Below are 27,851 nucleotides of genomic sequence, written 5' to 3' on the forward strand. Positions count from 1 at the left end.
CAGTGTCAGGTGAATAGCCAATCTATACTTTGTTCTCTTTCACTGAAAAATTAATTCACTGTTTATTATCCACACAGAAAAATGTCACAACTAATAGTACATTTGTTTACTGCTACAAAGCTTTACCTAAAAACAAAACTGTCGTGAAAGGCAGAAACATAATCCCCAAAAGAATTTGCTTATTTTTGGAGCATATAAATTAAATAATCTGCAAAAATCTGCAGTAAGATCCCCCTAAAGTGTAATCATAGACGAGACCACGTCAGCAACCCAGACATCTGCCTTGTTCCAGTTCGGTGCTGTCCTGGTTATGGTCTGCGGCCTGTCCTGCCTTGGTGATTGGTGATTTGGTGCATGTTTTGGTGGTCCTATAGGTGAGGCTATGAGTTTCCAGGTCCCTAAAGCTTTGTAGAGCTACTGGCCTCCACAAATCTCTGGTTAAAATCATCACTTCCTTCCTGGACCTCCTGGGCAGTGCCATTCTGTTTTTCACACCTTTCTTCCTCGTTCTCCCCATCGAGAATTCCTTTCTTCCTGTTAGACCACAAACATGGTGACATGCAACATCAGCTTCTCTCACCACATGTCTCACCTCACTTAACCAACAGACTAAATTATTTGCTCGCTGTTGTAAAATAATATACACCAACCGTAATCTATTTACAGGGAAACTAATCAGTCATTACTATGCCACTCAACCCCATTACCATGTGACTGTTACCACTTCCTGTGGTGGGGATGGGGGTATTAGTAGAAGGCCCAACTGAAGATTAGTTTTGTATGCAAACAGCTGGCACTGGTCTACAGTGTTTCTCAACCCAGTGCTTTGGGACACCCAGAAAGTCCACATCTCTGCTCCTGCCCATATCCCAGCCAATTAAGAACACTGAATACATGCTACAGGTGTGCTGGCAGCTGGGAGGGAGTAAAAATGTGCACTGCTGAGGGTCCCCACGGACCGGGCTGAGAAACACGAGTTGAGACAACTGTGTCGCCGGAGCCAGAGACTAAGGCGCATCTCACCGCCTCTTCTGCACGAAGGTGGACAGAAGCAGTGTGACGACGCCAGCGCACACGGCACAGATGACCACGCCGAACACGATGAGCCAGGGCGGCGTGCCAGGCTGCGCCGGCGCTGCCAGAGTCGGGGGAATGTTCACAAACTCCAGGGTCTGATCCGTCAGCAGGAAAGCACTGTTGATGCGGTTCCTCGACATCCTTGGGGAAAGTATATCGCCAGAGACGCACTTTTAGGGTTGAAGATCAAACCTTTATAAAGTTCTTAAACATTTATTTTGCGATTGTGCACTAAATTGCCTTATGTCGTCCATGTGTAAAATGTAACGCTTTCCCACGCTCACCCCGTGGGTTTGCCTGCTAGGGGACCCCTGCATGTGCGTATGTGACTTGTACTTCACCTGACGGCTTTTGCCACAACCTCAGCGGATACAGGCCCCGTGTCGTTTAACACCACAAACCAGAAGGACACGCGTTGCGTCTCGTTACACACCTGGACGCTTGAGACGCTGGCAGAGAAAACAAAAAATAAAACTACGTTAAATGCAAATAAGAGCCGCCTATCTGCCACTGATTTAACCACTAACAAAAAAATTAAAACTATGACAAAATATGTTTCTTTTTTAATTTCCTATCTCTTCTAAAAATTCGACCTAAAGCCAAATCGTGAAGAGTGGCACACATGGAACTGCTGAACATCAGAAACATATCAGCAACCTGCATCCACGATCTAATATGCTGCACGGCATCGCTGTTTGAATAAGCGCAGGTATCAGACTAAACAAATAAGTCGGGCAATGGTTTTAACCTTTCCAAGGTGAGCAAAACGAACAAAGGACGCACTGTTTGTGGAGAATAATGGGTTTCATGCTGAGCCCGAGTCGAGAATTTGGTCAAAATAACATGATATCCCTACTGGCTTTGTGGTATTGCGATGTTACAGTGGCGTGCAGTTTTCGTCCAACAGGCCTATGGTAATACGGCATCCTATCCGTGCCAAATAATATACAGTGTAATGTCAAAGATGCATAAATTAACGCGGTATCTATTTCTTTTTGCGTTTTTAAATTAAATACAATTTAACTAATGCGGCGAATGCCGAGAAATGCGACTTGAGGCGCTCTCATTAAACACATGCATGCGGTCATTCGGGGCCCCTTACTTGTACTGATCCGACTTGGTATAAACTCTCATTGCAAAGGCCAGAGTAGCCCTGAACAGGAACATCTCGCTGTCGTTCCAAGGGTACTGTGAAGTCAATTTACAAGCGTGTCCTCGCGTTATTTATACGCAAACACATGAATATGTTAAAGTATCTAAACAGATTGAAAAAAACATCTTATCCTACAAAGTTAGCTTCTGAGAATAGGGCAGTATATAAACACCTGACGTTCAACAAAACATATTACATCTTATGGGATCGTTCCTTTCCAAACACAGCAGTGCTTTTCAAAAACAGTTTCACTTAACAGTTCTGTAAATATAATTATGAAAGTTTTATATGGGCATTTAACCGATAAAGGCTTACCGCCTTATTTCCCAGGGCTGTTTTAATGCTAAGTCGTACTTTGTAGCCATCGTTTGCATCTGCAACAGGAAAACATTTTCAAACATAAGTGGGATATGTGGCTGTTTAACAACTAAGAAAGTTAAAATAATAACGATAAACAGACACGCCAGTCAGTGTCTAACAGAATTTAAACGCCATGTGGGATGTTGCATTAATGATAAGCAAGCATAAGGAAAATATTTTAATATTTGCATGGTGTAATGTGTCCCTGTCCGCCCTCTTGGTGGAGATGCTGTGCTGACTTACCCTCGAAGCACTCATTCTCAGCCTGGACAGCTGTCAAGGCAGTGGAAATGCAAAGCGATAGTAAGAGACCGGGCAGCATCCCGCACCGAGAGAGTTTATGGGGAAAACGCAGTTAAAATCGCACTAAACGGGGATTACGGTGAGCACAGCCCAGGGATCAGAAAATGGGAGGAGAACAGGGTTTAATCATTAAACGCCTCTCCACCTAACAGCCCTACCGACTACCGCAAAGAAGCAAATGTCATTTTTAAGCGAACACGTATCTAACTTTTAAGCCTGAGCTTGTTTGTTATATGAATGTTATGTAACTGGCTTGCGGTGCTGAAACAGCGAAGAGTTTTGCGATAGCGTTCTGCTTGGCCTGCAGAAAGCCAGCGGGGGCGGTGAGAGGCTTATTCCTGCTACCGTCCTATTCACCTTCTCCGCCCAGTAAGATCCAGCTCAGGCTGTCAGGACGACGCCTTTTGGAGAAGGATTGATGTAGCAGCCCAGAATAGAGGTTCAGGAAATTACCAGTAAGGCTAAAGCTAAATTACCACTAAGGCTTTAAATCTCAATCTCTGAACTGCAGGAATCGACCACGTTATAAATCACGTCGTTTCTAGTCGCTATATTCCCATTCATTCTACCAAATCTGTTTTTTTCTCAATTTTATCTTTCTTCTTGCCATACTTATGGATTAGTGAGTGCGTTAAAAATTGTTAATTTGTTACTGATCGATGGTTTATATTAACTCGGCTACAGAAAAAAGAATCTTTAATTTCTTATTCCTGTATTAACTGTAAACAGAGAACTCTTTCCTTATTAATTCCGAAGAATATAATGCAATGAAAGTTAAATGAAAACATCAATGCTTGGTCATATAGATTAAAAAAAGTCATAGCAGGTTACGATTCTGCTTCATGGTCTGCTTTACAGATCATGGTCAGGTTTGCATTTTGCTCATCTCGGTTCATACAGGCTAAATATATTGCAAGATGGAATATTTCTAAAGCAACATGACTTTCAGAAGAAGAAAATCACAGGCTGACATAAAGCATTCAAAATATTTTACAAGGCGTAAACTACGCCCACGCTCTCAGAAAAACGGGTAAACATTTGTGCTTTTGCTTGTCACTGGGGCTGTACCCTCACGGGTCTGCCGATTGTACCCTTAGCTACAGGTAACTGTATCTTTTAAGGTACAGTACTGGACTCTGGGGGACATTTCTGTACCATTGATGGTACATTAATGATGTTTGTACCTTTCGGATGTTCCTCAGAGTCCATTTCTGTACCTTAAAAGTTATAATTACAAGGGTACAGCCCCAGTGATAAAGGAATACATTTTTACACTTTTTTCTGAGCCAACAAACATTACTGGTATTCTGGTGGCTTCTGGGGGAACGGATGTCAGGATCAGTGAATGACAAACCGAACAGAAAGACGGCACTGATTTGCCTTTGAGACACTGAACAACATTCGTTCATATTTTGTTGCTGCTGGTGGCAAAGGAAGAGACTGACTGACATCGCCACCTGGTGGCAGAAAATCCACACACGTTTTGAACAGTTACTCGTTAGGATTTTTAATTTATAAACGAAATACATGTGTAAATTATTTTGAAACACCACTTTAGCTAACTGCTCTGTAATGTGCTCATGTTTGCCGTGTGAGTAACGTTATGCATTTTACTCATTCACAGGGGTATTAATGTCTGTATAACTCATAGACTTGTACTTCGTAAATTCACTCGTCACGCTAATATTTAAAAAAGTGAGTAATTTCAATTTCAGCGTATTTCTAGCAGCATTTTCCGCCCAGGGTTGCTACGAGGAGGTAGCACGGAGCACAAGGTAGGCGTACTGCCACGAAGGGACTGCCTGGAATTCCCGGTAAAACATCCATTTACAGTCGAACCTCGTTACTACGTACAAGACGGGATATCAAAAACATGTACGTTATAAGCATAGAACGTTGTAACCACTTAGTGCAAGATGGATGAAATAACTCACGAAATATCCATGTAAATGATAAAACTTTAATAGAACAGACCCTTAAATTGACTACAAAACAAACGAAAACATTATTACTTGTTAAATAATTCGACAAAGCTCATTTGGATCCTTGAAATTTTCCTTAAATTACTCACGATTACTTGGTGCCGGCGGGCGATAAACGGCAACGAAAATACACAACGGCTGGTCAAAATGGATTTTTAAAATAAACATTCGCATCCAAATTGGCATTTGGCCTGAAAATATTAATGAAATATTGGTCAAATTAAATCATAAAATCCTTTACTTCCATTATTATTCTGAATTCACAATTACCATCATGACCGGTATTTCACAAGGTTTAATAAACAAAGAATACGCACACAACACTTAACAAGCCATTACTACGCAGTCCAGTAACGGTCGGTCAAGGCAACTCATTTAACGCGGGAAGTTACAACGCAATAGACAAATGTGCATTGTCGGGCGAAGATCAGGTAGATACAGGTAGATGTAGCGACACAAGTTGTGGTGGGCGGGGAGAGCGCTGTACGTTGTAACGATGGTTAGTTTTCGTATTTTCTCTAGAAATTTGGATGTTGTATCGAAGTTTACGCTGTAAAGGTGTACGCTGTAAACAATGGCTACTATTGGAATAATACATAGGCTAAAAACGGGAATTAGAAATCTGTACGTTGAAAAGGTGAAAACGTTGTATCCGGGGTACGTAGTAACGAGGTTCGACTGTACCTAAAATTATTACCCGAAATATCTATGATCTGAAATATATATATATGATTAATTGTGCGTTTTTGTTTTCATCACAATCATAGAACATAACGATAGAACCAGATCGGGCTACATTAAAATCCTACAGGTTATAATGTTAAACATCGTCTCAGTCAGCAGGTGAGCAGATTCACACGTGATTTTCTCGTCGAAAGACGCCGCGGCGAGTTGAAAACGCGAGAACACGCCCGCAGTGTCGGCGCTGACGTAAGAAAGCAGAAGCCTCTGCAGCGCCCCCGTGCGTCACCTCGCGGTACTAATTGGCACTGCGTCCCAGGTCCTAGAATAAGCCGCCGGACTGCGGAGATCAAGACCCGGTGGTTTTCCCTTAATCTTCCTTTTGTCATTTTCGTTACTCGGCCCGCGTCGCCGCGGTATCTGTTTCATGTTAGCCATTCCAGAGGCATAACACTGTTTTTAACTCGGATGCGTCCAGGCCAGGGATGGATCGGGGACCTGGTACGGCGTCGGGAGGGAGTTTCATATCCATAAGTGAAAACGAGCAGAGATGTTACTCGGGTCTGTCCACTTTGTGTCAAGCTGACAGCTCTGGAAAACTAGCGGCGAGCAAAGTCGGGGAGCTTTTCAGGGCGTCGCAGCTACCTGCCGAGACCTTACATCAAGTAAGTGCCGCTTTTTGTAGGACATCAAGGTCTATTCGCTCTAATACTAATCTGCAGACGTGTGTGGTCCTGCTGGGAAACACCTTCAGATCGCGCACGGTGCATGAAGATCACCGCTAGTTTACTAAGGCACATGTAAAATAAAAGCATGTCTAATGTCTTAATATCCTTATAGATACACGAGATCTCGCCGGCTTTGCAATTTATTAAACAAAGCAAATCGGATGACAATCATGGCATTACTTAACGACAAAATTTGTTTTTGCTCATGCATTAATTGTTTCCCCGATTAAAAATGTATTATCGTTTTTTGTATCTGTTTGTCTAGGACGTGTAGCCCTGTTTTTGTCGTATTAATGTTTTAACAAAGTAAAAAAGCATAAATTATAAATTACGTAGGCTACATAACAGGTCGAGCCTCGCTGGGTTTTGCGGCTTATAGGCATGTACATATCTGTATTAAACAAAAAGCACTGAGATATTATTGCGTTCATCTATGCGAGAAATGATTCTGCTGATCGTCCATAGCCTGCAGAACGACTGAATGTAAAATGAAATCATGCTTGTTTTTGAGTTTTGGTTGCGGACGAAAGTGTCAAAGAACCGCGCGGTACTACCGGTGTGTTAGTAACTTAATTGACGCTAATGTGGGACGCAGCAAAGGGTTTGTTTGCTTGGGTTGTCGGCAATGCAGGAATTGAGTGTAACATCAGAAAACAGTTTTTAATTGTTTGCAAAGACATGATCACTTTAGCCTATATGTGCCTGTATGTATTTCAGTTACCGTTATTTAATTTTTGGTCGTTACCGAGAGGCATGAGGGCTAGTATTTGGTCCCGGTAGTTTAGTGGTTTGAGTCCCTGCTATAGGCCTGTTACTCTCGGAAAAGATATTAGAACTTTTTAATTTATAAAAAAAACTTATTTTAAAAGCCATGAAAAGGAAAGCGCTGTTTCAACAAAGCCTTTGGCGAAACAGAGAGCGAAAGATGTCATATTTCGTCATCCTGATGCTGGCGTTGGAGGCTCGTTCCCCACATGCGGGGACCTCCCGCCGGGGGGAAGCATTGTATCCCCGCACCATTTCAGGATGTTTGGCCCCGCTCCGTGTTTCCTTCCCATCCGGTCTGGCAGTTCTGCGGATCTGCTCCGATAACTCTCCCCCCTCCCCCCCCCCCCAAAAAAACCATGAGAGTTGTGTGAGTGACAGGCGAGCCTTTTCCAAATCGGCCCCTGCTCTGAGCAGGATGTCGGATTTTGCACCCAGTGACGACGTGCGCGTGTTGAAGAAAGAGGACGTCAGATTCTTGCAAAGATCTGAAAGCAGAGGACTCAGAAAAGATTAAACTGGTGTATTTTCAGCCTTGTCTGTTACTTAGCCGCCTATACACTGTATGTCTGAGTTGAACATGATTTGTTATTCATTCAGAAAATTCCCGCGCATGCAGTGACAGACTTTGTATCTAATTCATCAGCAGGCAGGATGTTATTCTCCTCCTCAATAATCTTATTGATCAGTCATTTTTCTTACAAGCCACTGCAATATGTGAGGCTCTGTTCAGTTACATTTTTCTGTTGTAACTGCATAGTTTCATATGCACTGGTTGTACACATATGCTATGCCCGAATCAGATTTGTTGGGTTAATGCTGTCACTAGCGTATTGTGCTTTACTAAACCAAACCCTCTACATCCTCATCACTGTGTTTTCACGCTCTCGTGGTTCAGTGTCGTTCATCAGTGATCACACTCATGGGCGCCATGTGAGGGGGGCTCTGCTCTCTGTCTGACCCCCCAAACATGTGGTCTATAAAAAGCTCAGCCTCTCCTGAAGCCAAACGTGTCCGGTCTTGTCCGCAGTGGCTTCTGTTTTGGGACACGAGGCGCGAGCCCCTGTTTACACTCATAGCTCTGCCCAGGTGCCCGTCCTCGGTGCCGACGCGCCAGCGACATACCTATTCGGAAATGGTGAGCTGACAGAGTCCACAGCAAATGAACCTGCCTTCCAATCCCCTACACTGTCAGTAAAAGAGCACCAGTCTGTGCCTTTGCTTGTCACTGCGGCTGCACCCTCAAGGGTCTGCCAACTGTACCCTATAGCTGTATGTACCTTTCAGTCTAATTTAAGGTACAGAAATGGATTCTGAGGAACATCCCCAAGGTACAAACAGCATTAATGTACCACCAATGGTACAAAAATGTTCCACAGAGTCGATTTCTCAACCTTAAAAGGTACAATTACCTACAGCTGTAGAGTACAGTTGGCACAGCCTTGAGGGTGCAGCACCAGTGACAAGCAAAGGAACGAACTGGTGCTCTCTTTCTCTTTAAGTGCAGTTCCCACTGTGGGTTATAAATCATAATTTCTCTCGTCACCTGATATTTCCTGAAAGTCAGACTGCCAGCGTGGGTCTCTGCTCTGGAAATGAATGGTGTATGTAAATGTAATGTAAGGACTGGGAAAGGCTGGTTATACTGGGCGCTCCCAGCATCACACAGAGTACGTTTGAGTGGTGACATTTGCTGGATTTGGGACATTTGGGACTCAGGTGGGGGGGTTACTCTGAAGCGTGGGTTGGGTTGCAGTTTTCACAGGATGCACCGAGTTTCCAGTAGTAACTTCAGGAAAAAATAAATGAGCTTTCTGTCACATGCCCCAGCCTGAAAGTTTGCCTGCTAGGCCGTCATAAAGCAGGTCACATGACCGCAGGGGGCGTGGCTACAGCCCAGATCCGAATCTGGCCTTGTCTGGCTGGGAGCTTGTTCCCCGGCTGCCCACGCTGCAGACGCTGTGCCCCCCGCCTCCTCCAACCCCCAACCCCCCCCCACCCCCGATGCCCATGAGCTGCCACTTTGTTGGTAACTTTAACCTCCAAAATTGCACATCTCTGACAAAATACCTGGAAATATTTTTTATATTTTTGAGTGACTAATGGGGTTAACATTTTTGTAACATCCTTGCCATACCACAACAAATTTCAGAATAGGTGCAAATACTATGTAATTTGGGGGTGTGGGGGGGGGAGACACCGTCTGTTCCTGGAGCTAGTGGATTGGAGGATTTGTGTCCTCGTTAGTCTCATTAGTCTTCTCAGTGTAACGATCCATGGGGTTTGGGGATCATATCGCAAGCTGCCAGCACTTGCCTCTCAAAAACATCTCCTTGTTTCAGGAAAATACCTCATGTTCTGTAATGTTCTGTAATAATGTCGATGAAGGTGTTTCCAGAGCTAACAGCGAAGCCCATTTGTGGGTTTTGAATTGTATTCTTGTGCTGGATAATGGTGAGTGACCGTCTGGAGTTGGGATTGTTGTCAAGAGGTGACACGAGGTGCCCAGCAGGCAGCGGCTTTTATGTCTGGCTGGGTAGAGGCCACCGTAGTGCCTGGCTGTCCAATAATAGTTAGGGCAGCGGAGGAGACATTAATGATTTAAGGGAAGTTAAATGTTAAACGGTGAATTCTGAGTGGCTCTGTCACACGGTGGTGGCTGTCGTCTTCCTCGAGGATCCTGTTGCCTGTTGGGGACACAGAGGACGCAGAAAAGACTAAAGAACGTTCACCATGGACAACGATGGGCCAGGAAACTGCCTCGTCTAAGCAGCTGGGGTTTCCTTCACACGCGGGCGAGATGATCACCATTGTGGTAAAACCACTGCGGGGGCGAGCCAGTGCAGAACCCGGGGAATAATCTCAGTCCTTTAATACAGACTGTTAATGGTTCTTGTACAGCAAGAGGGTCTGTTGTCTCCACGCTCAGGATCCCTTTGACCATAAAAGTGAAGAGTCGTCTGTAGATGCATGTTTTAATCTGATGGGAAGGGGACCAGTCCAGCCCATTCTGTTGCTTTTTATAGCCCATAAATATCTGGTGAATCAGCCTCGAACCTCCATCTGTCGGCTTCCACTGAAGATTATGAGGAACCCTGAGGTGGACTAGTTAATCCATCGGTTAGTCTGTGGCTTCGTCTGCCTAACCTCAAACCAGCTAGCAGATAAATCTAAATGTCTTAAAATGTTTTAGCCAAGTGCTGCAGACTTATAGGTCGATCCTGAGACGTCCCTCTTTTTTGTATTGTTCCATTGGTAGTATCACACTCATCACTGCGCATGCATCACTGTGTAGCCATGCATGCTAATCACGGGGCAACCTTTTCCAGGCCCAATGCTCTGTCCCACATTTGAGTGGGGGGGTGTTTTGTCTGTGAAAGGGAGAGATATCGCTACTTCGGCCTCCCTCCCTCCGCAGTCGTGGCAATCTTGTTTATTTGTGCGTTTTTTTTTGGTATTTCTTGTACAGCTAAATCCTTGCTAATTCCACAGTGCCATACGCTTTGTGGTCCTTGTGGGGGGGAGGAGTATTAACACCCTTAATGCCCCCTGGTGGGTGGGGGGAGCATTAACACCCTTAACCCATCCCTTCTCAGCAGGGGGGAACCCAACCTCTGTCTCATTCATTGTCAGCTGTAAGGAAACCACATCTTCACTCGAGAGAAAATGAAAAACACTGGCGCACATCTGCTTGGGGACCCCGGCGATCTGTAGCTTTTACTGTTGGGGCAGTTTCCTGCGAGTTGCACTGAGGTCATGTTTTACCCTTGAGCTCTTATTGGCTGCCTCTCCACTGTCCCGCCCTTGTTCACTGGCTCCTCCTTTTATTGTGGAAGGGGAATGGTAAGCTTGCTCCGTGACATGTCCTTTAGATCGCACGTGATTGGCACCATAAATGTGTTCTGGTATTGGTCCCTGCGATGGGGGGAAGGCGAATCCTCGCTTGATGTCCTTAAAAAAATGCTGAGGTTTCCACCTGTTTGGAGCCAGGGACTGGAGCGGCGGGGTGGGTGGGGGCCCTGCGACAGTGGATATTAATGGGCCTTCAGTGAGGCGCCCAGAGCCGGCGTGATGTCCAGCTGCGATCGATAGGACACGAAAGACAGCAGCAGGGATGGGAAAGTGTTTTTTAACGATGAGAAAATGGCAAAGGCGTCACTAGCTGGGTTAGGTGTCTCTGCCTGCCTCGCTGTTCCCTTACAATCAGTCGCTGTTCCCTTACAATCAGTCGCTGTTCCCTTACGATCAGTCGCTGTTCCCTTACGATCAGTCGTTGGTCAAGAGACTGATGTCGTAAACAGCCGATATCATCTCTAACGCCGCGGAAGATAAGTGTTTTCAGGTGACCTTGTGGGGAGATTGGGGGTACGAATTCTCGTGGCGGCCCCTGTGATAAAGGCGAACAGACCCTGTAGATTTAACCGCATTTATGGAACTTATGGAACTTTCTTTTCAGTTTTTTCTTGCTTTAGGAGATAACCTGCTAAATTCTGCTTATCAGACAGTATTGATCTTGTCTATAACTAGGGCAAGCCAGGGCAGCGAGTCGATTCCAGCATGCTGATGACCCACAGTGATGCCTCTCCGGAAGGTCGGTGCGCGAGGGGCTCTGTAAGCTGGGCAGCTGAGCGGGTTTCTCAGGCTCCGTACAGCAGGAGATGCACTGAGATCCCGGCCCTACGCTGTCCGGCTTAGGAAGGACTGCACACCTCTCTCTGGCCCAGGTGCTTGCTGGGAGTTTTCTGAAGGCCCCAACCTCCCAGGGTTTCTGACTGGGGTGTCGAAACTGGTTTGGTTCTAGCGGAATGTACCTGCTGTCAGTGTGACTGTTCAGACTGTGGCCCAGAAGGTCGGGCTGCTGTGATGGGAAGGTTGCTGTGTCACATTGGGGCAATTTCAGTCTGGTAGATCCTGTTGAAAAACACAGGGATTGTACACATTTTAGCGGAAATGTTAGGGTCTCAGAACCTGGCCCAAAAACAATCCTGGTTGTTTCTTCACTTTTCCTTTCAGGGGCTTAGGATGACAAGTGATGATGTTTACTTAGCTGCCCAATGAGCCTGGACCACTTCCCCTTGAGCTCTGGGTCGATTTTCCAGCTCTCTTTCTATTGGCTCTTCAGCTTATGAATCTAATTGGACAGATGGCGCACCAATCACCCCAGGCTGCAGCAGCAGTCCCAGTTAAGGGGGCGGGGCATCGCTGCCTCATCCATTCAGTCACCTAATGAGATGAGATTGCTGAATGCTGGAGGTATAGCAAGTTCAAAGCTCCGTGCTAAACTATGACTAACATACCATTCCCACAATGCACTGGTTTCTGGTTAAGGAAGTGTCAGTGTTTAAACTTATCTCTCCCCAAACACCAAGCTGCAGCAGCAAATTCTGCCTGTATAACTAGTAAACTCACATTTCTCTGTTTGTGGCTCCTGGTTTGGACTGTTTCAGCACCATATGGGGGATTACCAGGTTACAACGTTCCAACCACGCCGTGAGAGTCATGCCTTAAGCTGCCCTTGTTCCTTACTGCAGATCACAGATGTGTGTGGGGCCAAGCGACTGGGCTACTTCGGGTCGGGCCAGTTCTACGTGGCCCTGAAGCTACTAGCGGCAGCACAAGCTGGCCTTCCTGTGAGCCTAGAGAGCATCAAGGAAGGTAAGTCACCGGCCCGACCAACGGGAACGTCTCAGTAACATTGGGGTCGGTGTGAGAGACGCCAGGGGGGGTCAGTAACACTGAGCTGACAGTATTAGTGCTGACAGCGGTTTTTAAACATGGGGTGTTTCCCTGGCAGAGCTGCCCCTCCCCCGATTCGCTGACATGAAAGATGACCGAGACCCTCGGTACCCCAACCGCTCTCAGAGCAGTGACACCCCCAGCCAGCAGTCTGCCGCGGCGTCAGAGATGGACCGGGGTCCTGTCAGACACCAGGGGTCCGTTTCCGAGCGAAAGGTGAGACTGCCGCAGAGTCTCACGCGGACTTCGGAGCAACTACGGTTACCATGGCAACATCAACTGCTGTAGCCATGGCAGCGACTATGTGCGGGCTTGATTCCGGGGTGCGGATATGCAGATGTGAAAAACATGGGTCACTAACCTCATTCTGTATTTCAGCTGGTTTCCACGGAGATGTTAATAACATTAAAATCCGAATGCAGGATTCAGACATGGTGTCAGAATGGGAAATAGTGTTTAACAGCATTATTGTTAGCAAAACATTGTCTAGGGGACACATTCTGACAGATGGCGTGTTTGTGTTTCAAGGAGCCTTGGTCGCCTCCACCCTCACCTTGCAAGTCTCCGCCAGACTCTCCACTGACCTATCACAGCTACGCCTACAGCACCCAGCGGAATGGAGCAGATGCTTATTTAGGTACGGCAGACGTCAGTCAGCGAATTGTCCCTCCCACCTAATGAACCAGCTTCATCTCTCCGCTTTTATGTGGTTTGAAACCAGTGGACCCACTAACACTGAAAGCAAGACCTGTTACACTTTAATGCCATTTTTTGCTGTGTGGTATTGGGTCCATGGGGCGGCATGGTGGTGCAGTGGTTAGCACTGTTGCCTCACACCTCTGGGACCCGGGTTCGAATCTCCGCCTGGGTCACATGCGTGCATGTTCTCCCCATGTCGTCGTGGGGTTTCCTCCAGGTACTCCGGTTTCTCCCCACAGTCCAAAAACATGCTGAGGCTAATTGGACTTGCTAAATTGCCAGTAGGAGTGCATGTGAGAGTGAATGGTGTGTGAGTGTGCCCTGCGATGGGCTGGCCCCCCATCCTGGGTTGTTCCCTTGCTCGTGCCCATTGTTTCCAGGATAGGCTCCGGACCCCCCGTGACCCAGTAGGATAAGCGGTTTGGAAAATGGATGGATGTATGAATGATATTGGGCCCTGCTGAAGGCAGATATGCAGAAACACAAAACAAAATGTGTATTTATTTAGTGATTAAGGTCCCAGTAAGAAAGAGGATGTATGGGCAGCCTATCAGAACCACACCCAAGCCGCCGACTGGGATCTCTGGGCCAGGAGTGGTTAATGGGAAAGACTGTGGTGGCCACGCCTTGAACAGCCTGACTGACTCTCCTCCAGTTTCCCTGAATTAATGCAATGAATCTAATTACAGCTGATTTGGTTCTATTCCCAAAAGCCACAGCTAAGTTAATTATTCCTCGGCACAGCTAATGAGATATGCTGTTTCGATTAATTATTTTTATATATCTCGCAGTTCCTTGTACAGCTTTGCCATGATCTTGGGATAATTATGTTATTGCATGTTGTTCCTTGTTAAGAAGACCGACATGTACTGGGATCTGGGCTGATTTGCGCTTTGGGGAATCAATGCTGTCGCTTTTCTAGACCCCATATATGAGAGGGTTCAAGTTTGCAGCTGGTTGGTGACCTTCTGAGAATTCTGCTCTGCTCTGCCCAAATTTCTTTCTTACCTGGTTACTAAGCAACCTATCTGCCACCGAGAGAATGCCGTGTGAACTGAGATTTGGCTTCCCCCGCCGCCCTCTGGGTGTCCAGTTTGGAATTTTGCAGTGAGGTGTCTCCCTGGCATATCAACTTTTTTTTTTTTTTTAAGCAAATCAAAAGTCAGCCTGGATGAGAGTCTCTCACAATCGTCCTCGACACACTCAAGTCATGCCATGGATTATCTTTCCTTTTTTTAGTAGGTCAGTATTTAAAACCCAAACTTCTCTCTGAGGTGCAGGTCAGACCCCGGGAGTCTCGGCGTGGGCCCAAGTTCATCAGGACACCTCCTCCCCCATCCACTATGGGGCCAAACCCCCAGTGGAGCACACCTCCTCAGTAAGCACCTGATTCCCTACCCTGAGCTCCCCCCTACAGCTCTGGAGTGATCATCTGCGTGTCACACTCCAGTAGGCTACAGTGACCGCTGTTCCACCTTATCAGCGTATAAGAATAGCATGTATTAAGTCCTAAAACATAACTGACCAGAGTTGGATATTTCCGGCCCAGAAAGTAAAAATCCAGACCAAGATTTTGTTTCAACCAACCAGCTGAGTATAAAGAGACACAGTCACAGAGTGCTCAACTGGTTGGTTGAAATGAAATCTTGGTCTGGATTTTTACTGTCTGGACCTGGACTGTCCACCTCTGTAACTGACAGACAGTCATACAGCCCGAGCTAAAGTGTGTTATAAGTTCCACTAAGCAGCGGGGGCCGGGGTTCCTTTTCACCAGCGTCATTCTGCAGAAAGGCCAGTGGATCACGGGATAGTGGACTACCCCGAGGACCCCTGGAGGATAACGCCGGAACAGCGAGAGTATTACACTAACCAGTTCAGAAGCGTGCAGCCTGACCTGGGAGCGCTGATCCTGGGTAAGCGTCAGGCCACGTCACCTCAGAAACGCAGTCGGGGGCAGCAAGTGGGTGTCAGAGCCCCACAGGGCGGGGGGCGCAAAGCGAGTCACTCAGGAGGAACCGTGTGGCGCCCAAAAGCTTTTTACACTTTTTTTTTTCCTTTTTTAGGGTCTGTAGCGAGGAATTTCTTCACAAAATCTAAACTCCCCATTCCAGAACTTTCTCACATATGGTAAGTGTGAAGACTGCCAACCAGCAGGGGGCGCCGCTTTAACACAGGAAAGACAGTGCAGTGGACACTGTACTTTCCTGGGCATATGGCTGGGGCAAGGATGCCTACCCAGGATGCCACTGGCCTTTCGTCAGTCATATGGCAGTGGTGCCAGAGACCTTTGTCCCGACCAGGCATTCATGTGGACTGAGCATGCCCGGTCAGCTCCTTCGCCCCTTCTGCCACCGCATGGGGGGCTTAGCCCAGATTAAAGCACATTCACGGCTGAGTAGCTCTGCTGAATGGCGGCATTGTGTGTCCTAACAAGGTGCCAGGCGAGATCCCGCTAAGCATGTCCACGATTTCCCTGCTCCTGCTCCCTGCTTACCGCCACGTTTCACTTCATTACTGCTGAGCTTTCGGGGTCACTCTGACTGAACGGCTGCCTCAATGACAGACCCGCCCCATAACCTTAAGGGGCAGCCGCCTGGGACCCCCCCCAAAAACTAGGGGCCCATGAAGGCAGAATTTCCTGAAGTTACATTTATGCATATAACATAATATGATCATTTAAATTATAGAAACATGTCTGTTATTCAGATTCTTATCGACAGTTTTCAGGATAGACAAAGTTGCCCCCCGTCCTGGCGATAATGGACTATTCCTACTTTGAGACTTAATGCTACCAGCTTTCTCTTAACACAAGAGTCTAGTGGCTGTTTCTCTGCCAAGTGAACCGGCACTAAGCAGCCTAACAGAAGAAGAAAACAGCACAAAGACAGCAGACTTATTACATCCTCCTGTGTCTTTGATTCTGTCCTGCTAGCGTGGTGGACAAACTGTGATCGTGTGGCAAGAACATAATTAAAGAAACATATGCAAAAATTCAAGACTAACAGCCTCAGGGTGGAGTGAGGGATGGGCTACAGCCAGGGACGGATTACGGACCGGGCCAGCGGGGCCGCTGCCCAGGGGCCCTTGGGGTGCAGGGGGCCCGTGGGGCCCCTAGCCCAAAACAATTTGCAACGCTTATCAACAATGTATTTTCGTTTGTCTATTTTAGAGAGCCTACATTCTTTGATCCTCTGCCTACAAGGGCCCCTGACCCTATAGGGAGGGCGTTTGGCTGCCAAGGGCCCTTGAATTGTGGTGGTTGTGGTGGTGGTGGTGGTGGTGTTGGGGGGGGGGAGGGCCCTCGCGAACGTTTTGCCCAGGGGCCCAAACAACCCATAATCCGTCCCTGGCTACACCCTATGAAACTTCTGAAATTTTAATCGACAGCACTCCTGCCCCCACCCTGCTTGGTACATTTTTCCGCTGGCACCTGCGCTTTGATTGACATATCATTGATTTTTCATTGTTTTTAATGTTGTTTTGGGTTTTTTTTTGGCTACAAAAAAAGGCTCATGTGGGCCCTTAAGGGCCCCCTAGCATGTTACCCTAGGGCCCTCAGAGACGTGAGTCCGCCCCCCCTATCACAAACTCTCATTCACCGTGAAATGCTGACCCTAGGTGTCTGTCTGAGTTCTGTAGAGTTTCCCTGGTTCTGACCGCCGAGCCCAGATTGAGCTCGTGTGTTATTCTGTGATTTGTTGGGTGTTGTTTACGGGGCCAGACCATGAGGCCGAAGACCGCTGGGTTTGTGCTGCGCTCTTGTGCGGCTCTTAGGATGCTCAGCCCTGTTCCTGAAGGAACGCGGACATGCTTAGCAGGCTCTCGCCTGTTGTCTCCCTAATCCTCAGCACGAATGTCCAGGTAAATTGGTCTGGTTGGTGTAATGATGATTTTACTGGGATTAATTGTACTCTTCAGTGCTCAGATACACTGTATACCATAAACGAGCGGAAGGGATCCGACTTCCTGATGTGCCGGTAAAATGTGTTAGCGGTCAGTGCGGTAAATCACTGTAATTTGATGTCTTGGAGATCACAAGCTATGCTCCTTCCCGCCCCTCCCCACCAGGGAGCTGAGCGACATGGACCGTGATGGGGCCCTGACCTTGGCTGAGTTCTGCACCGCCTTCCACCTCATCGTGGCACGCAAGAATGGCTACCCACTCCCCGAGAGCCTGCCCCCCACCCTGCTGCCCAGTTTTGTGGAGAAGGACGCAGGTGTCGGCTCTCAGACCTGCCCTGTTGCTGGATCATGTTCTTGCCCTGTTGCTGGGTCATGTTCCAGTCATCACACCGCTTCACAGTCCTGCCCTGTCGCTGGGTCGTGTTCCTGCCCTGTCACCGGGTCATGTTCCAGTCATCACACCGCTTCACAGTCCTGCCCTGTTGCTGGGTCGTGTTCCTGCCCTGTCACCGGGTCATGTTCCAGTCATCACACCGCTTCACAGTCCTGCCCTGTCGCTGGGTCGTGTTCCTGCCCTGTCGCTGGGTCGTGTTCCTGCCCTGTCGCTGGGTCGTGTTCCAGTCATCACACCGCTTCACAGTCCTGCCCTGTCGCTGGGTCGTGTTCCTGCCCTGTCGCTGGGTCGTCTTCCAGTCATCACACCGCTTCACAGTCCTGCCCTGTTGCTGGGTCGTGTTCCTGCCCTGTCGCTGGGTCGTCTTCCAGTCATCACACCGCTTCACAGTCCTGCCCTGTCGCTGGGTCGTGTTCCTGCCCTGTCGCTGGGTCGTGTTCCAGTCATCACACTGCTTCACAGTCCTGCCCTGTCGCTGGGTCGTGTTCTAGTCCTCCCACCGCTTCACAGTCCTGCCCTGTTGCTGGTTTGGGGTTCATCCGGGCGCCGGCTCATGGTCCTGCAATGTCATTGGGTCGCGATCCTGCCCTGCAGCTTTGTCTCAGTCCTGCCATGTAACTAGGTTGGATATATCTTGCAAGTTAAAGTGCCGATTCTGATTGGCTCATTCTATGGTCCCGTTTCCTAGCTCCCCCAAAATTGGTGAGTGAGGACATGTTCTTCGGGACGTCTGGAGCTCCACAGCAGTCAGACCTTGTCCTCGCTGAGGTGAAAATAACAGACTGCTCTCCCTGCACTGTGCGCTCTGCTGCTCACCTCAGCCTGTTTTTAAACTTAATACTGTATATTTCTTTGTCTCTACTACTGTCTGTATTTATCAGTGCTGCTATGTAGAAGCATGTATTCCTCCAAGTACCTCTTTTATAAATGCAATGACAGTGCAGGCTGCACACTGATTTCATTGTTGGAAAGGTGTTTAATTTGAGACGCTGTAGCGTGTCGTGACAGAATCTCACTTGGAAACTGGTCGCGCCGCCCGCATATGCCAGGCAGTGGCGGTGCCCATGCAGAGGCGTGCAGGTGATGGTTCTCTGTCTTGCAGAGGACAGAGCCTCTCATCTCCTTCGAGGAGGCTGACCCAGGGCCCTCGCTCCAGGTGAGGTTTTTGCTCAGATGTTCTCCATGCTGATATTAACTCTGATATGGTACCATTGCCTTGTGTGACCAGTTTTGGTTTGAATGCCACCTCTGCTGAGTGTCTGAAGTTTGCATGTTTTTCCCCTGTATTTGCATGGGTTTCCTTTCACAGAGAGTGTGATTTCTCTCGCGGAGAGTGTGATTTCTCCCACAGAGAGTGTGATTTCTCCCGCAGAGAGTATGATTATGTGCCATGTGATGGACTATCAGGCCATTAAGGATCATGGGTCTATTATCTTAGCATGCTGGTGAAGGTCTTTGCTGGAGTAACAGTGCCACTGAGCTTCATTTTCCACTTAGTTCAACCTGCACCCTCCGATGCACCAGCCAGAAATAATGACTGGCGATTCTCATTATGCTCCTTCTGTCCAATACAGGAAAAGAATGAATCAGAACATAAGGCCCTTCTGTCTGAGATGATCACACCCAAGCAGGACTTGGCTGAAGAACTTCCTCAGTCAGGTATCTGTCTTTTGGACCTGTGCGAGATCTGTGAGAGTTTTGCAAGCATTATGGAACAAAGGGTAGCAGGTGGACACACAGTATGGCTGAATCCATCTAAGGGCGTCCTTGTCCAGACGTCTTTTCTCTCTCTTGCTGATGATGTCTTGCCATGCTTCTGGTAATGCTAATGTGATCCCCGTTGTCAGTAGGGTAACCCTCTCAAGTACTTAGAGTTTATATGCAAATACTGTTGTCTTCAAATTTAACTTTCAGCGTTCAGTCCGAAGAGGGCGCCAGTCACAACAGATCAAGAGAAACCTCCGGAACATTTCCATGGAGCACCAGAGCAAGGTATTACTATTATAACTATTGCTACTAACACTACGGCTTCCTTGCTGATATAAAATCATACCCAGAGCTGTAATATATTGCAGTCTGTCCCCGTTGCACTTTCATAGACTTCATAGTTATAGACATCGAATCTGCATCAGTCAGTATTTACTCTGTTTTTAATAGTCCCTTGATACTATTCCTGGGTAAAGAGTAACCTATGGTGTAGGAAACATAACTCAGCCAAACATCACGCCGCTTGAGGAAATATGGCTAGATTTCCAGTGCAGGTAAAAAACGGCTTGAAAATCTAATTTCTGTGTTATGAATAATAGCACAGACTTGGAGGTACGTGGGATTGCTGCTGGCTGTCAGTCACTGACCATTTCAGCTGAAGGAGAATCAATAAAATGACCAATAGAAAGTCGCTTTATTTCTGGCATTACCGCCTACTGTGGCCAACACCGCCCCCCACAGGCCAAGTCAGGTGCTGCTCTTCTCTAAATGCCTCTAAGGTGTTCTGAAAGCTGGCCAACCTGTCAGTCAGCAGTTGTATATGCAGACCCTGGGGTGTCTAGCGTCACGACTGACAAATGGAGTCACTCCTTATGTACTTTTCTGGCACCTGTCTGGGGGGAGGGGTGTCCGGTGCCTGTAGTAACCCTCACTGGTTTGTGTTCCGCGTCACTCCTGAAGCTCTCCGGTCTGGAGCAGCAGCTGTCGCCATGGTTTCCTGGTGGATCTCAGCACCAGGGCATGAAACAGCCGACTAAAAGCCAGCTGGGGTCCTGCTGTTGGAAACCAGCATAATGAGCATAACTGCACTTTCACAAGCTGGCTAAAGCTGCCTGTAATCTCTGCGATCTAAGGTCAGCCGTATCAGCTGCTGACGGGCATTATAATGAGCATAATCTCCACATGCAGCGATGTCCCGATTCCTTGGTTGTTTATTTGAAAACTTCGTAAAAGAGTGATTTGTTTGCTAATCCACTCCCCCCGCGCACCCCTGCCACTAACACGAGACAAGAGCGTGCAGTGGTTTGGGCACTGTTTTGCTGCTCGCGTGGATTCTTGCATTCGAAGAACCGGTGTAGTTTCGCAGATGCCATGCAGTGCAGCACTCTGAGCTCAGCGATGGCAGGACGCTTTGAAGCTCGTCTGCAGAGCTTTGGAAGAACAAAATACATTTCAGGAAGCGGAGCGGTCAGAATTGACATGGCGAAGACACACGTTTCCTTCGCGTCAAATGCGATCATCGCATGCTATGTTTTTTTTCTTCTCGAGGTACAAATATCTCTCTCCCCCTGAGTGTGAGAAGCTGTAATTGCCCGCAGGTATCAGCAGTGGTTTTACCATCTGTCGGCATTCCCTAAAGCGCAGGAGTGATTCTTTGTGATTATCCTCAGGGGCTGGTGACTGGTGGATCCTGCTTTAAGATTTATCCTTTACTGTAAATCATTTTCCTCTTAAAATAGTGATACTTCATCGATCCCTGTAAGAGAAATTACATGCGGCCGCTTTGGAGTTAGGGCTCAAGGGTCTTACTTAGGGGCCCAACAGCAGCGTCAGTCTTCCAACCCTGGGATTTGAACCAGCAACCTTCTGCTCACAGGCACACACTTCCCCCTGTGTTTCTGGCTGTTATCTTCACGTTCCCTCTTCTCACTCCTCGTGCGTGATACTCATGCCTTGCGGTACCTTTTCGACAGAGCTGTCGACCCGCTGTCGTCGTGTTTCCTCTAACAGACCTCTTTTGCAGAAGTGAAATGGGACCTGGTTCGCATTGCTATTTTAAGTTATGTGTTTCAGGTCCTCCGCACGAACCAGAGCCTCACGTAAGATCGCGAGCGCGGCCGAGGTAAGATCCGCTTCGTTACACGCCAACACTGCGGGTGAGGGGCTCCCTGGGCTCGCACTGGGTACCCGGAGGGCTGCTTTCCTGAGGAGTACGTTATTCTTTTTGGGACAACAGAGCTGATGACACTTTCAGAGGAAAAGCTGCAGATTATTCAAAAAGTGTGATAAGAAGCTGCTTGCACATCTGGCGGGAGTGTGATTCCAGCTCATACTCCGGCCTTCCAGGTCCTATTCCAGCACCTCCATTGAGGACGCCATGAAGAAGGCAGAGCAGCCACCCACGCCTCCGCCCCGGCCCCAGAAGAGCCACTCACGGGCCTCATCGCTGGACCTCAACAGGCTCTTCCAGCAGAACACTCACGGTACGTCTGGCCCGTACATGGCTGGCTTTTTGACCCTGGGCATTCTGCCGCTGGGATGTAGAGGCATCGGTGCTGAAGCACCTTTAGGCCACTCAGCTCCTATGCACCTTGTCTCAGCACTGATCTTCACAGGGCTGACAGGGCTGAAGAGCGGATACCTGCCACCCCCCCCAGCACTTCCTCCCAGACCGACAGCCACACAGGTACATATAACCACACTCTGTCTGCTCTAATCTAGTCCAGCTGGGTGTTGGGTCTATTCCCGCTTGTATTCTAGCACTGTGCCTGGTTTGCGGTTCTGGGTGCTGACATCCTAAAAAAGGTCTTTAACAAACAAATAAATCCGTTTTTAAAACTTTAATGATGATGGCAATGTGTTCCAGATATCACACGTCCCTCCCAGCACGGAGCAGAGTTCCCAGAAGGCCGTGTGTCAGCCAAACTTTGCTGACTTTGACAGGTTCAGAGAAGAGGTAAAGCTGCAGTGTTTCCTTGCTTCCTTTCTGTTGCTCTCTTGGAAAAAATGTTTCCGGTTTGTTTACTTCGTCTTGCTATTATTATTTATTAGTAATAATATTGTTTTTTAGCCAATGTAGGAGAATTACCAGGAGATCCATTTTAATCTCCTGGGATCATCCTGGTGTTTGCAAAGAGCAGCTGTTGAAGTGAAAGGGCTTCCTTCCATTTTTCATGATTTAAATGATATTTTCATATTCTTTTGTATTTGTGTCAACACTTCCTGTTGATAATTTAATTGTCGGGGATCTGGCTGTGACAGTGTCCTGCTGCTGCACTGTTGCTCTGTTAATAAACCTTTGCTTATTATGAAACTTAATGGAGAAGTGAATGACTCGCACCTGCTTGGACATCAACACAGCAGAACCTTGCTGTAACCAAACCGGATCTGGGGGGGGGGGGGGGGGGGGGGTTAGGTCACACTGTATGGGTGGTTCATCAATTCCCACCCCTATAATTGGAGCCCATCTGTTCAGTTTGGAGAGGCACGTGTGACTGGAACAGTCCAGGGAAGGTTCTCCCTCCTATCAGTTGACTGTATAGTAGATGAAGTTGCATGTGGTCCAAGCAAATCTTTCCCCAAAAGAACGAAAGGGTGACCATGTAGGTGCCCCCCCGCAGATATCATAGGGGTCCCCTATACAATGCTGGGCCCCCGGAATTGGCTCCTGGGTCTTGCTCAAGGGCCCAATAATAGTATAATCCATCCACCCATCCATTTTCCAAACCATTTATCCTTCTGGGTCGCTGGTAATAATATACTATAATGAATAATTATAAAGACATTAAAACTGTAAAATAACATGTATGGAATGATGCACTAATTACAAAAGTACGAAACAAGTAAAAAGTATTTGTTGATGTGGGGGGCAGCTTTGTGGGTTTGGGACTTGGGTTGCCAGGTGAAATCCCACCATTGGGCCCTTGAGTGTGGCCCTTAACCCCAATTCCTCCAGGGACTGGCCGACCCTACCGTCTCCTCTATGCCAGTTTCATGGCGCGGCCTCCTGGGATGCTTTTCCAGCCGCCCTGAAGGAGGTGCCACGTCTGTGCTGAGCTCTCATTGGCTGCTTTTCCAGCCACCCTGAAGGAGGTGCCACGTCTGTGCTGAGCTCTCATTGGCTGCTTTTCCTTCACTCACTGATCAAAGTCCTCCAAAACCTTTTCTGCTGTGCTTAGGCCAGGTAGGCAGGTCATGTGACATGGGCACGTCCAGACCCTTGACTGGCACTGTGCCATGTAACCTTTGATCAGGAAATGTGCTCCCTGAAACTGCGATGCCAGGTGGTTATTCATGCTAATGTCCTCCTGCTGCCGCCTCAGAGGTGCAGTGCTGTTTGGAACAGTGTGTAGATAGATTTAATGAAGGAAATGTGACTGGTATTTACGGAATCTCTCTAATGCAGTTTGCATCTTCTTTGTCGAGGGTCAGTTAGAAGAGGACTGGCTGTTCTTATGTGTCATTATTTAATCCTTCATTAAGATGCATTAAAGTTTGTGTGTGTGTGTGTGCGTGTGTGTGTGTGTGCGTGTGTGTGTGTGTGTGTGTGTGCGTGTGTGTGTGCGTGTGTGTGTGTGCGTGCTGCTGATGCAGATGTTCTCGATTCTGAGGCTCCAGTCCCCGGGCTGTAGCTCAGTCAGGCTCCGCCCCCTCGCGCATCGCAGTGAGCTGATCACCATTACACTGCTTCTGCGCTGGGCCTGTCACTGGCTTAGGCAAGCACGTCGACTGCTGCAGTTACGGGTGCACGTCCATGGAGCTCCATCGCACTGCAGTCACGTCTACAGTGACGTGTCCTGGGACGGCAGTGAGCAGATTCCCTTTGATGTAACAAAACGAGGAGCAACTGCAGGTTCCAAGCTGTGGAAAACTATAGAGTGTTTAGAAATTGTTCTTTTATATGGGCCTGGCTCAGGGGCCCGACGGTGACATCACTCCGCCGACCCTGGTGACCTTCCAATCGCAAGCACGGTGTCCCAACCTGCTGCGCCAGACACCACCCCTTTGAAGTTCCTTTGGATAAAGGGTTCAGTCAGTAAATAACAATGCTCTCATTTAGGGCCTTGTTATGATACAGGAAGTAGGCTAGCAGATAAGGAGGGGCACGCATCCAAGAAGTGGAGTCGCGGCCTGGAGCCCAGCACATACCCACTATGTGGGCCTGTCCGCCATCATCCAGTGAGACCACACAGCTGTGCCACGATGACGTGAGGGGTGAGGGGGACACACTCAGGGGAGCAGAATCTCATTAAGCAGGCCAGAGGCTACAGCTTGAATCTGCCTGTCTAATTTGGCATGTTCCTTTATTTGACTGTCTGACCATGTCCACTAGGTGGCACTGTTGGAAGCAGCATGACTCAGGACTGAATCAGGCCCATTCAAACAGCGGACTCTGAAACCGTCCTGCACTCGCTGTCTTTTCATTCCGAATAAATGCAATAAAAAGTCATGCGGCACGTTGGATGTTTGCCGTTCGCTATGCTGACTGGCTGCGACGTTGGAATTTGAACGTATTTTTCTTTTTCCCGTGACTCTTAACTAACTGCTGACACTCTTCCAAGCGGAGGAGTTGCCCGGCAATTTCAGTCCCACGCCTTTCCGAGAAGCTGCGGATGCTGTCAAATTACGGCGGGGCCTTGCACAGCTCCACTAGAAAGCAGACTGACTCATCCGAAGGGCTTCATGAATCCTGACTGCGCTGGGCTGGGATTTTCTGGATCGAGGCTGTGATTTGGAGGGGGGCGGGGGTGTGCATTTTATAAGTGAAGTTTGCTGGTGTCTGTGGAGGTGATGTCGGAGCCCCCCGCCCCCCTCGACGTACATAAGGAGAACATGTTCCCGATGTCCTGAGCTTGGGTTCACATGAGCATTACGGCCCCTCTCACAGGGGGAGACTCCCCCCAGACTGGAGGAGCTTAGCCCACACTCCAGGACACAGCTCCGCCTCCCCCCGCGGGGGTCTGGAGTTCAGGTACCACCTTGCCCACTAATTAGCCCCCCTGCTAATGCCTGTGTGGCTGCCGAGATACTTTTCAGCAGCAGGGGGTGGGGGGGGGGGGCTTTGCTGGTGCCAGTTCGGGGATAGATAAGGTGTACAGGTGTTAACAAAGCAGCTCGGTAATGTTGTTTTTAACCCTTGTACCCTATTTATTGTTTTAGTGCCTTCCTTTTGGCGGAATGTTCTGGGAATCTGGTCCTCGATCCCGGCCGCCTTGCCTTCTCCTAACCCCAACGCCTCAATCCGTGTCGCAGGAAATGGGCCTGGTCCAGCCCCCCCAGAAACCACTGCGCAGGAAATACCACCCCGAGAGCCAGGTCCGGGACCCGGCACAGGCCTTCGGCTCGCCCGCACACCCCCCCGGCGGGAACAGACCCCCCCAAAAGTAATGCTTTAATGCGATACTGAATATTCATTTATAAATCATTCAAATGCTATATCTATTCCTGAAGAAATGTGCACACTTTCAGAAGCCTTTCAGAAGGGCTTTTACAATGAATTCCAGATGCTGCACTTAATGTGAGGACGGCCCTGACACGGGTTTGGCTGACTGGTCCGTCGTGCTTACAGGTTGTCCTCAGGGCAGAAGAAGGACATCCAGCTGGCCATCCGCAAGAACAAGGAGACCAACGCTGTCCTCATGAGACTCAACAGTGAGCTCCAGCAGCAGCTGCAGGTCAGGGCTGCGCTGCCCGCCGGGACCTTGGGGAGGTTTTGGGTCATAACCTTGGTCAGACTGCAGGTTCCCCCACTCCTGAGCGTTAGGACTTTGGCTGAGATTTCAGGGTGGATGGGCTTGCCCCCGCCCACCATGCATCATCAGCTCTCCGTAGCTGCTCGTGTCATTCCTGTACACGACGTGCTACCCTCTTCACCAAAACAGCAGCAAGACGATGGAAAGAGGACCCCCCCTTTGCCTGCGTTCCAGAGTCAACCACCGAACATGACCCAGGGACCCGGAACAGAGGCAGAGCCCCCAGCAGCAGTTGTGCTTTGAAGCGAGCTTCTGCAGGCTCCTCCCACATGAGGGGAACCAATCCTGTGTCTTTGTCGGAGCTAGATGCAGTGTGGTTTGACACAGCCTGGACACCAACATTCCGCAGGGATCAGGATTGAAACCCGCTTCAAATTACCCGGCAATGATGGCATTCCGATCCTTCCTCTCGGAATTAGAGACACGAGGGCTGTGATCCCATCCAGGATGGACGCATCTTGGAGGGCGGGGAGAAGTAACCTTCAATCTTACAGTAAAATTACCCAGAATTCCATGCTCTGGGGTACGCCGGGATGGTTAGGGTGACAACATCACGAATTCATACTTGTATAGCGTTCACAAAATGCACAGCTGTGAGATGGAGATCCTTTGTGGTCGTCCTGCGTGGTCTACGTGCCAGAGAGTTTAATAAGAGTGGTCATTTTCAGATAGGTTCTTCCTCCAAAGTGGGGGGGAGCTCCTCATCTCGGGGGGGTTGAGGGTTAAAGGTCACGCTGCGCTTGTTTTCTCTGAGCCCTGGCAGGCTGCACCGTCATTTGTCTGCACTTAAGTCATTTCCCTGAGCTGCTATTGAAGGAAAGACATGGGGGTTGATGCTTTGACTTTCCCTCTCAGGCACACGGAGAGCGAGGAGGTGGGGATTTAAGGAGGGGCAGGCTGGCGTCTCTGAGGTCACGCGGCCAGAGATCTCAGTAGCAGAGGTGGAAAGCTCAGGTCCAGAAAGTACAAATTCGGGCCAAAGTTTTGTTTCAGTCACTTGAGTACAAAGAGTCACAGTCACAGGGAACTCAGCTGAACTTTTTAGATCTACTGTGCAGGAAGACAGGAGATCCTCCTGCTGTAACATTGGTGATTTTTCCTTCTCTCCCAGGCGGTCCATCAAGAGAGGATCCACTTGGAGAACCAGCTGGAGGACCTGCGTCCTGCAGCCATGTGACCAACCTCGAGGGTCAGACAGACATGAGGACAGACTTCTCCTCTGGGAGTTTGTCTGCTCAGGGCTGTGGGTCTCACCCGGGGCAGCTGGTGTCCTTCTGGCCGCTCCGCACTCTCAGTGCCGGTTTGTGGTGTATGAGTCGATACGTCGACACGTTCGTAACGAGGCCCCCGTGAACCAGGAGACATCAAAGGCTTGACGCTGAGAACGAGCCCAGCAGGCTTCAAAGGGCAAAGGTCAAATACACTGTAGTCTGCAGAAGAATGGGATTCAGATCCTCATGCGGAGCAGCGTTCCCGTATCTGTGAGCTCTACAGGTCTACCTGTGGTTGCATAAAGGTTTTATATATAATATCTCATATTCTTTTAATTCCAACACTGCATTTTTAACTTCAAATCAGAGAATAATTTTTAAAGACGTATTTGTCCTCGTT

At 48.5% G+C, this 27,851-nt stretch overlaps 2 protein-coding genes across 8 annotated transcripts; one reads left to right on the forward strand and one right to left on the reverse strand.

The window, feature by feature from the left end:
• Positions 1-28: 28 nt before the first annotated feature.
• On the reverse strand, positions 29-3,401 carry cltrn (collectrin, amino acid transport regulator). The gene is made up of 6 exons (XM_048999178.1): positions 2,834-3,401; positions 2,546-2,604; positions 2,180-2,265; positions 1,419-1,526; positions 1,024-1,218; positions 29-534 (listed from the first exon to the last, which is right to left on the reverse strand). Exons 1-6 carry the CDS (start codon positions 2,910-2,912, stop codon positions 399-401), a joined length of 663 nt encoding a protein of 220 aa, XP_048855135.1. The 5' UTR covers positions 2,913-3,401; the 3' UTR covers positions 29-398.
• Positions 3,402-4,348: 947 nt separating this feature from the next.
• On the forward strand, positions 4,349-27,851 carry reps2 (RALBP1 associated Eps domain containing 2). 7 transcript variants are annotated; one of them, XM_048999148.1, is made up of 20 exons: positions 5,855-6,057; positions 6,139-6,221; positions 12,581-12,704; positions 12,844-13,001; positions 13,314-13,422; positions 14,765-14,862; positions 15,259-15,397; positions 15,548-15,611; positions 17,553-17,701; positions 18,470-18,549; positions 18,884-18,937; positions 19,356-19,440; positions 19,696-19,773; positions 21,562-21,610; positions 21,835-21,971; positions 22,104-22,174; positions 22,355-22,444; positions 25,741-25,871; positions 26,057-26,162; positions 26,370-27,321. In XM_048999148.1, exons 1-20 carry the CDS (start codon positions 6,042-6,044, stop codon positions 26,481-26,483), a joined length of 1,935 nt encoding a protein of 644 aa, XP_048855105.1. In that variant the 5' UTR covers positions 5,855-6,041; the 3' UTR covers positions 26,484-27,321. The 7 variants fall into 7 exon arrangements, with proteins under 7 accessions (XP_048855107.1, XP_048855106.1, XP_048855105.1 ...); XM_048999150.1 differs by lacking the exons at positions 5,855-6,057; positions 6,139-6,221 and adding an exon at positions 4,349-4,484; XM_048999149.1 differs by lacking the exons at positions 5,855-6,057; positions 6,139-6,221 and adding an exon at positions 4,552-4,668.

Source organism: Brienomyrus brachyistius, unplaced genomic scaffold (genome assembly GCF_023856365.1).
Source record: "Brienomyrus brachyistius isolate T26 unplaced genomic scaffold, BBRACH_0.4 scaffold44, whole genome shotgun sequence".
NCBI classification, from domain to species: Eukaryota; Metazoa; Chordata; class Actinopteri; order Osteoglossiformes; family Mormyridae; genus Brienomyrus; species Brienomyrus brachyistius.

Bases quoted from the DNA above. Each gene is read 5' to 3' on its own strand.
- reps2 (XM_048999145.1), top strand. From the start codon at position 6,042: ATGGATCGGGGACCTGGTACGGCGTCGGGAGGGAGTTTCATATCCATA. The intron at 22,445-25,740 runs GTAAAGCTGCAG...TCCGTGTCGCAG, and splicing joins TTGACAGGTTCAGAGAAGAG to GAAATGGGCCTGGTCCAGCC. The intron at 25,872-26,056 runs GTAATGCTTTAA...TCGTGCTTACAG, and splicing joins GGGAACAGACCCCCCCAAAA to GTTGTCCTCAGGGCAGAAGA.
- cltrn (XM_048999178.1), bottom strand. From the start codon at position 2,912: ATGCTGCCCGGTCTCTTACTATCGCTTTGCATTTCCACTGCCTTGACA. The intron at 1,527-2,179 runs GTAAGGGGCCCC...TTTCTCTGCCAG, and splicing joins ACCAAGTCGGATCAGTACAA to CGTCTCAAGCGTCCAGGTGT. The intron at 535-1,023 runs GTGAGATGCGCC...GTGGTCTAACAG, and splicing joins ACCTTCGTGCAGAAGAGGCG to GAAGAAAGGAATTCTCGATG.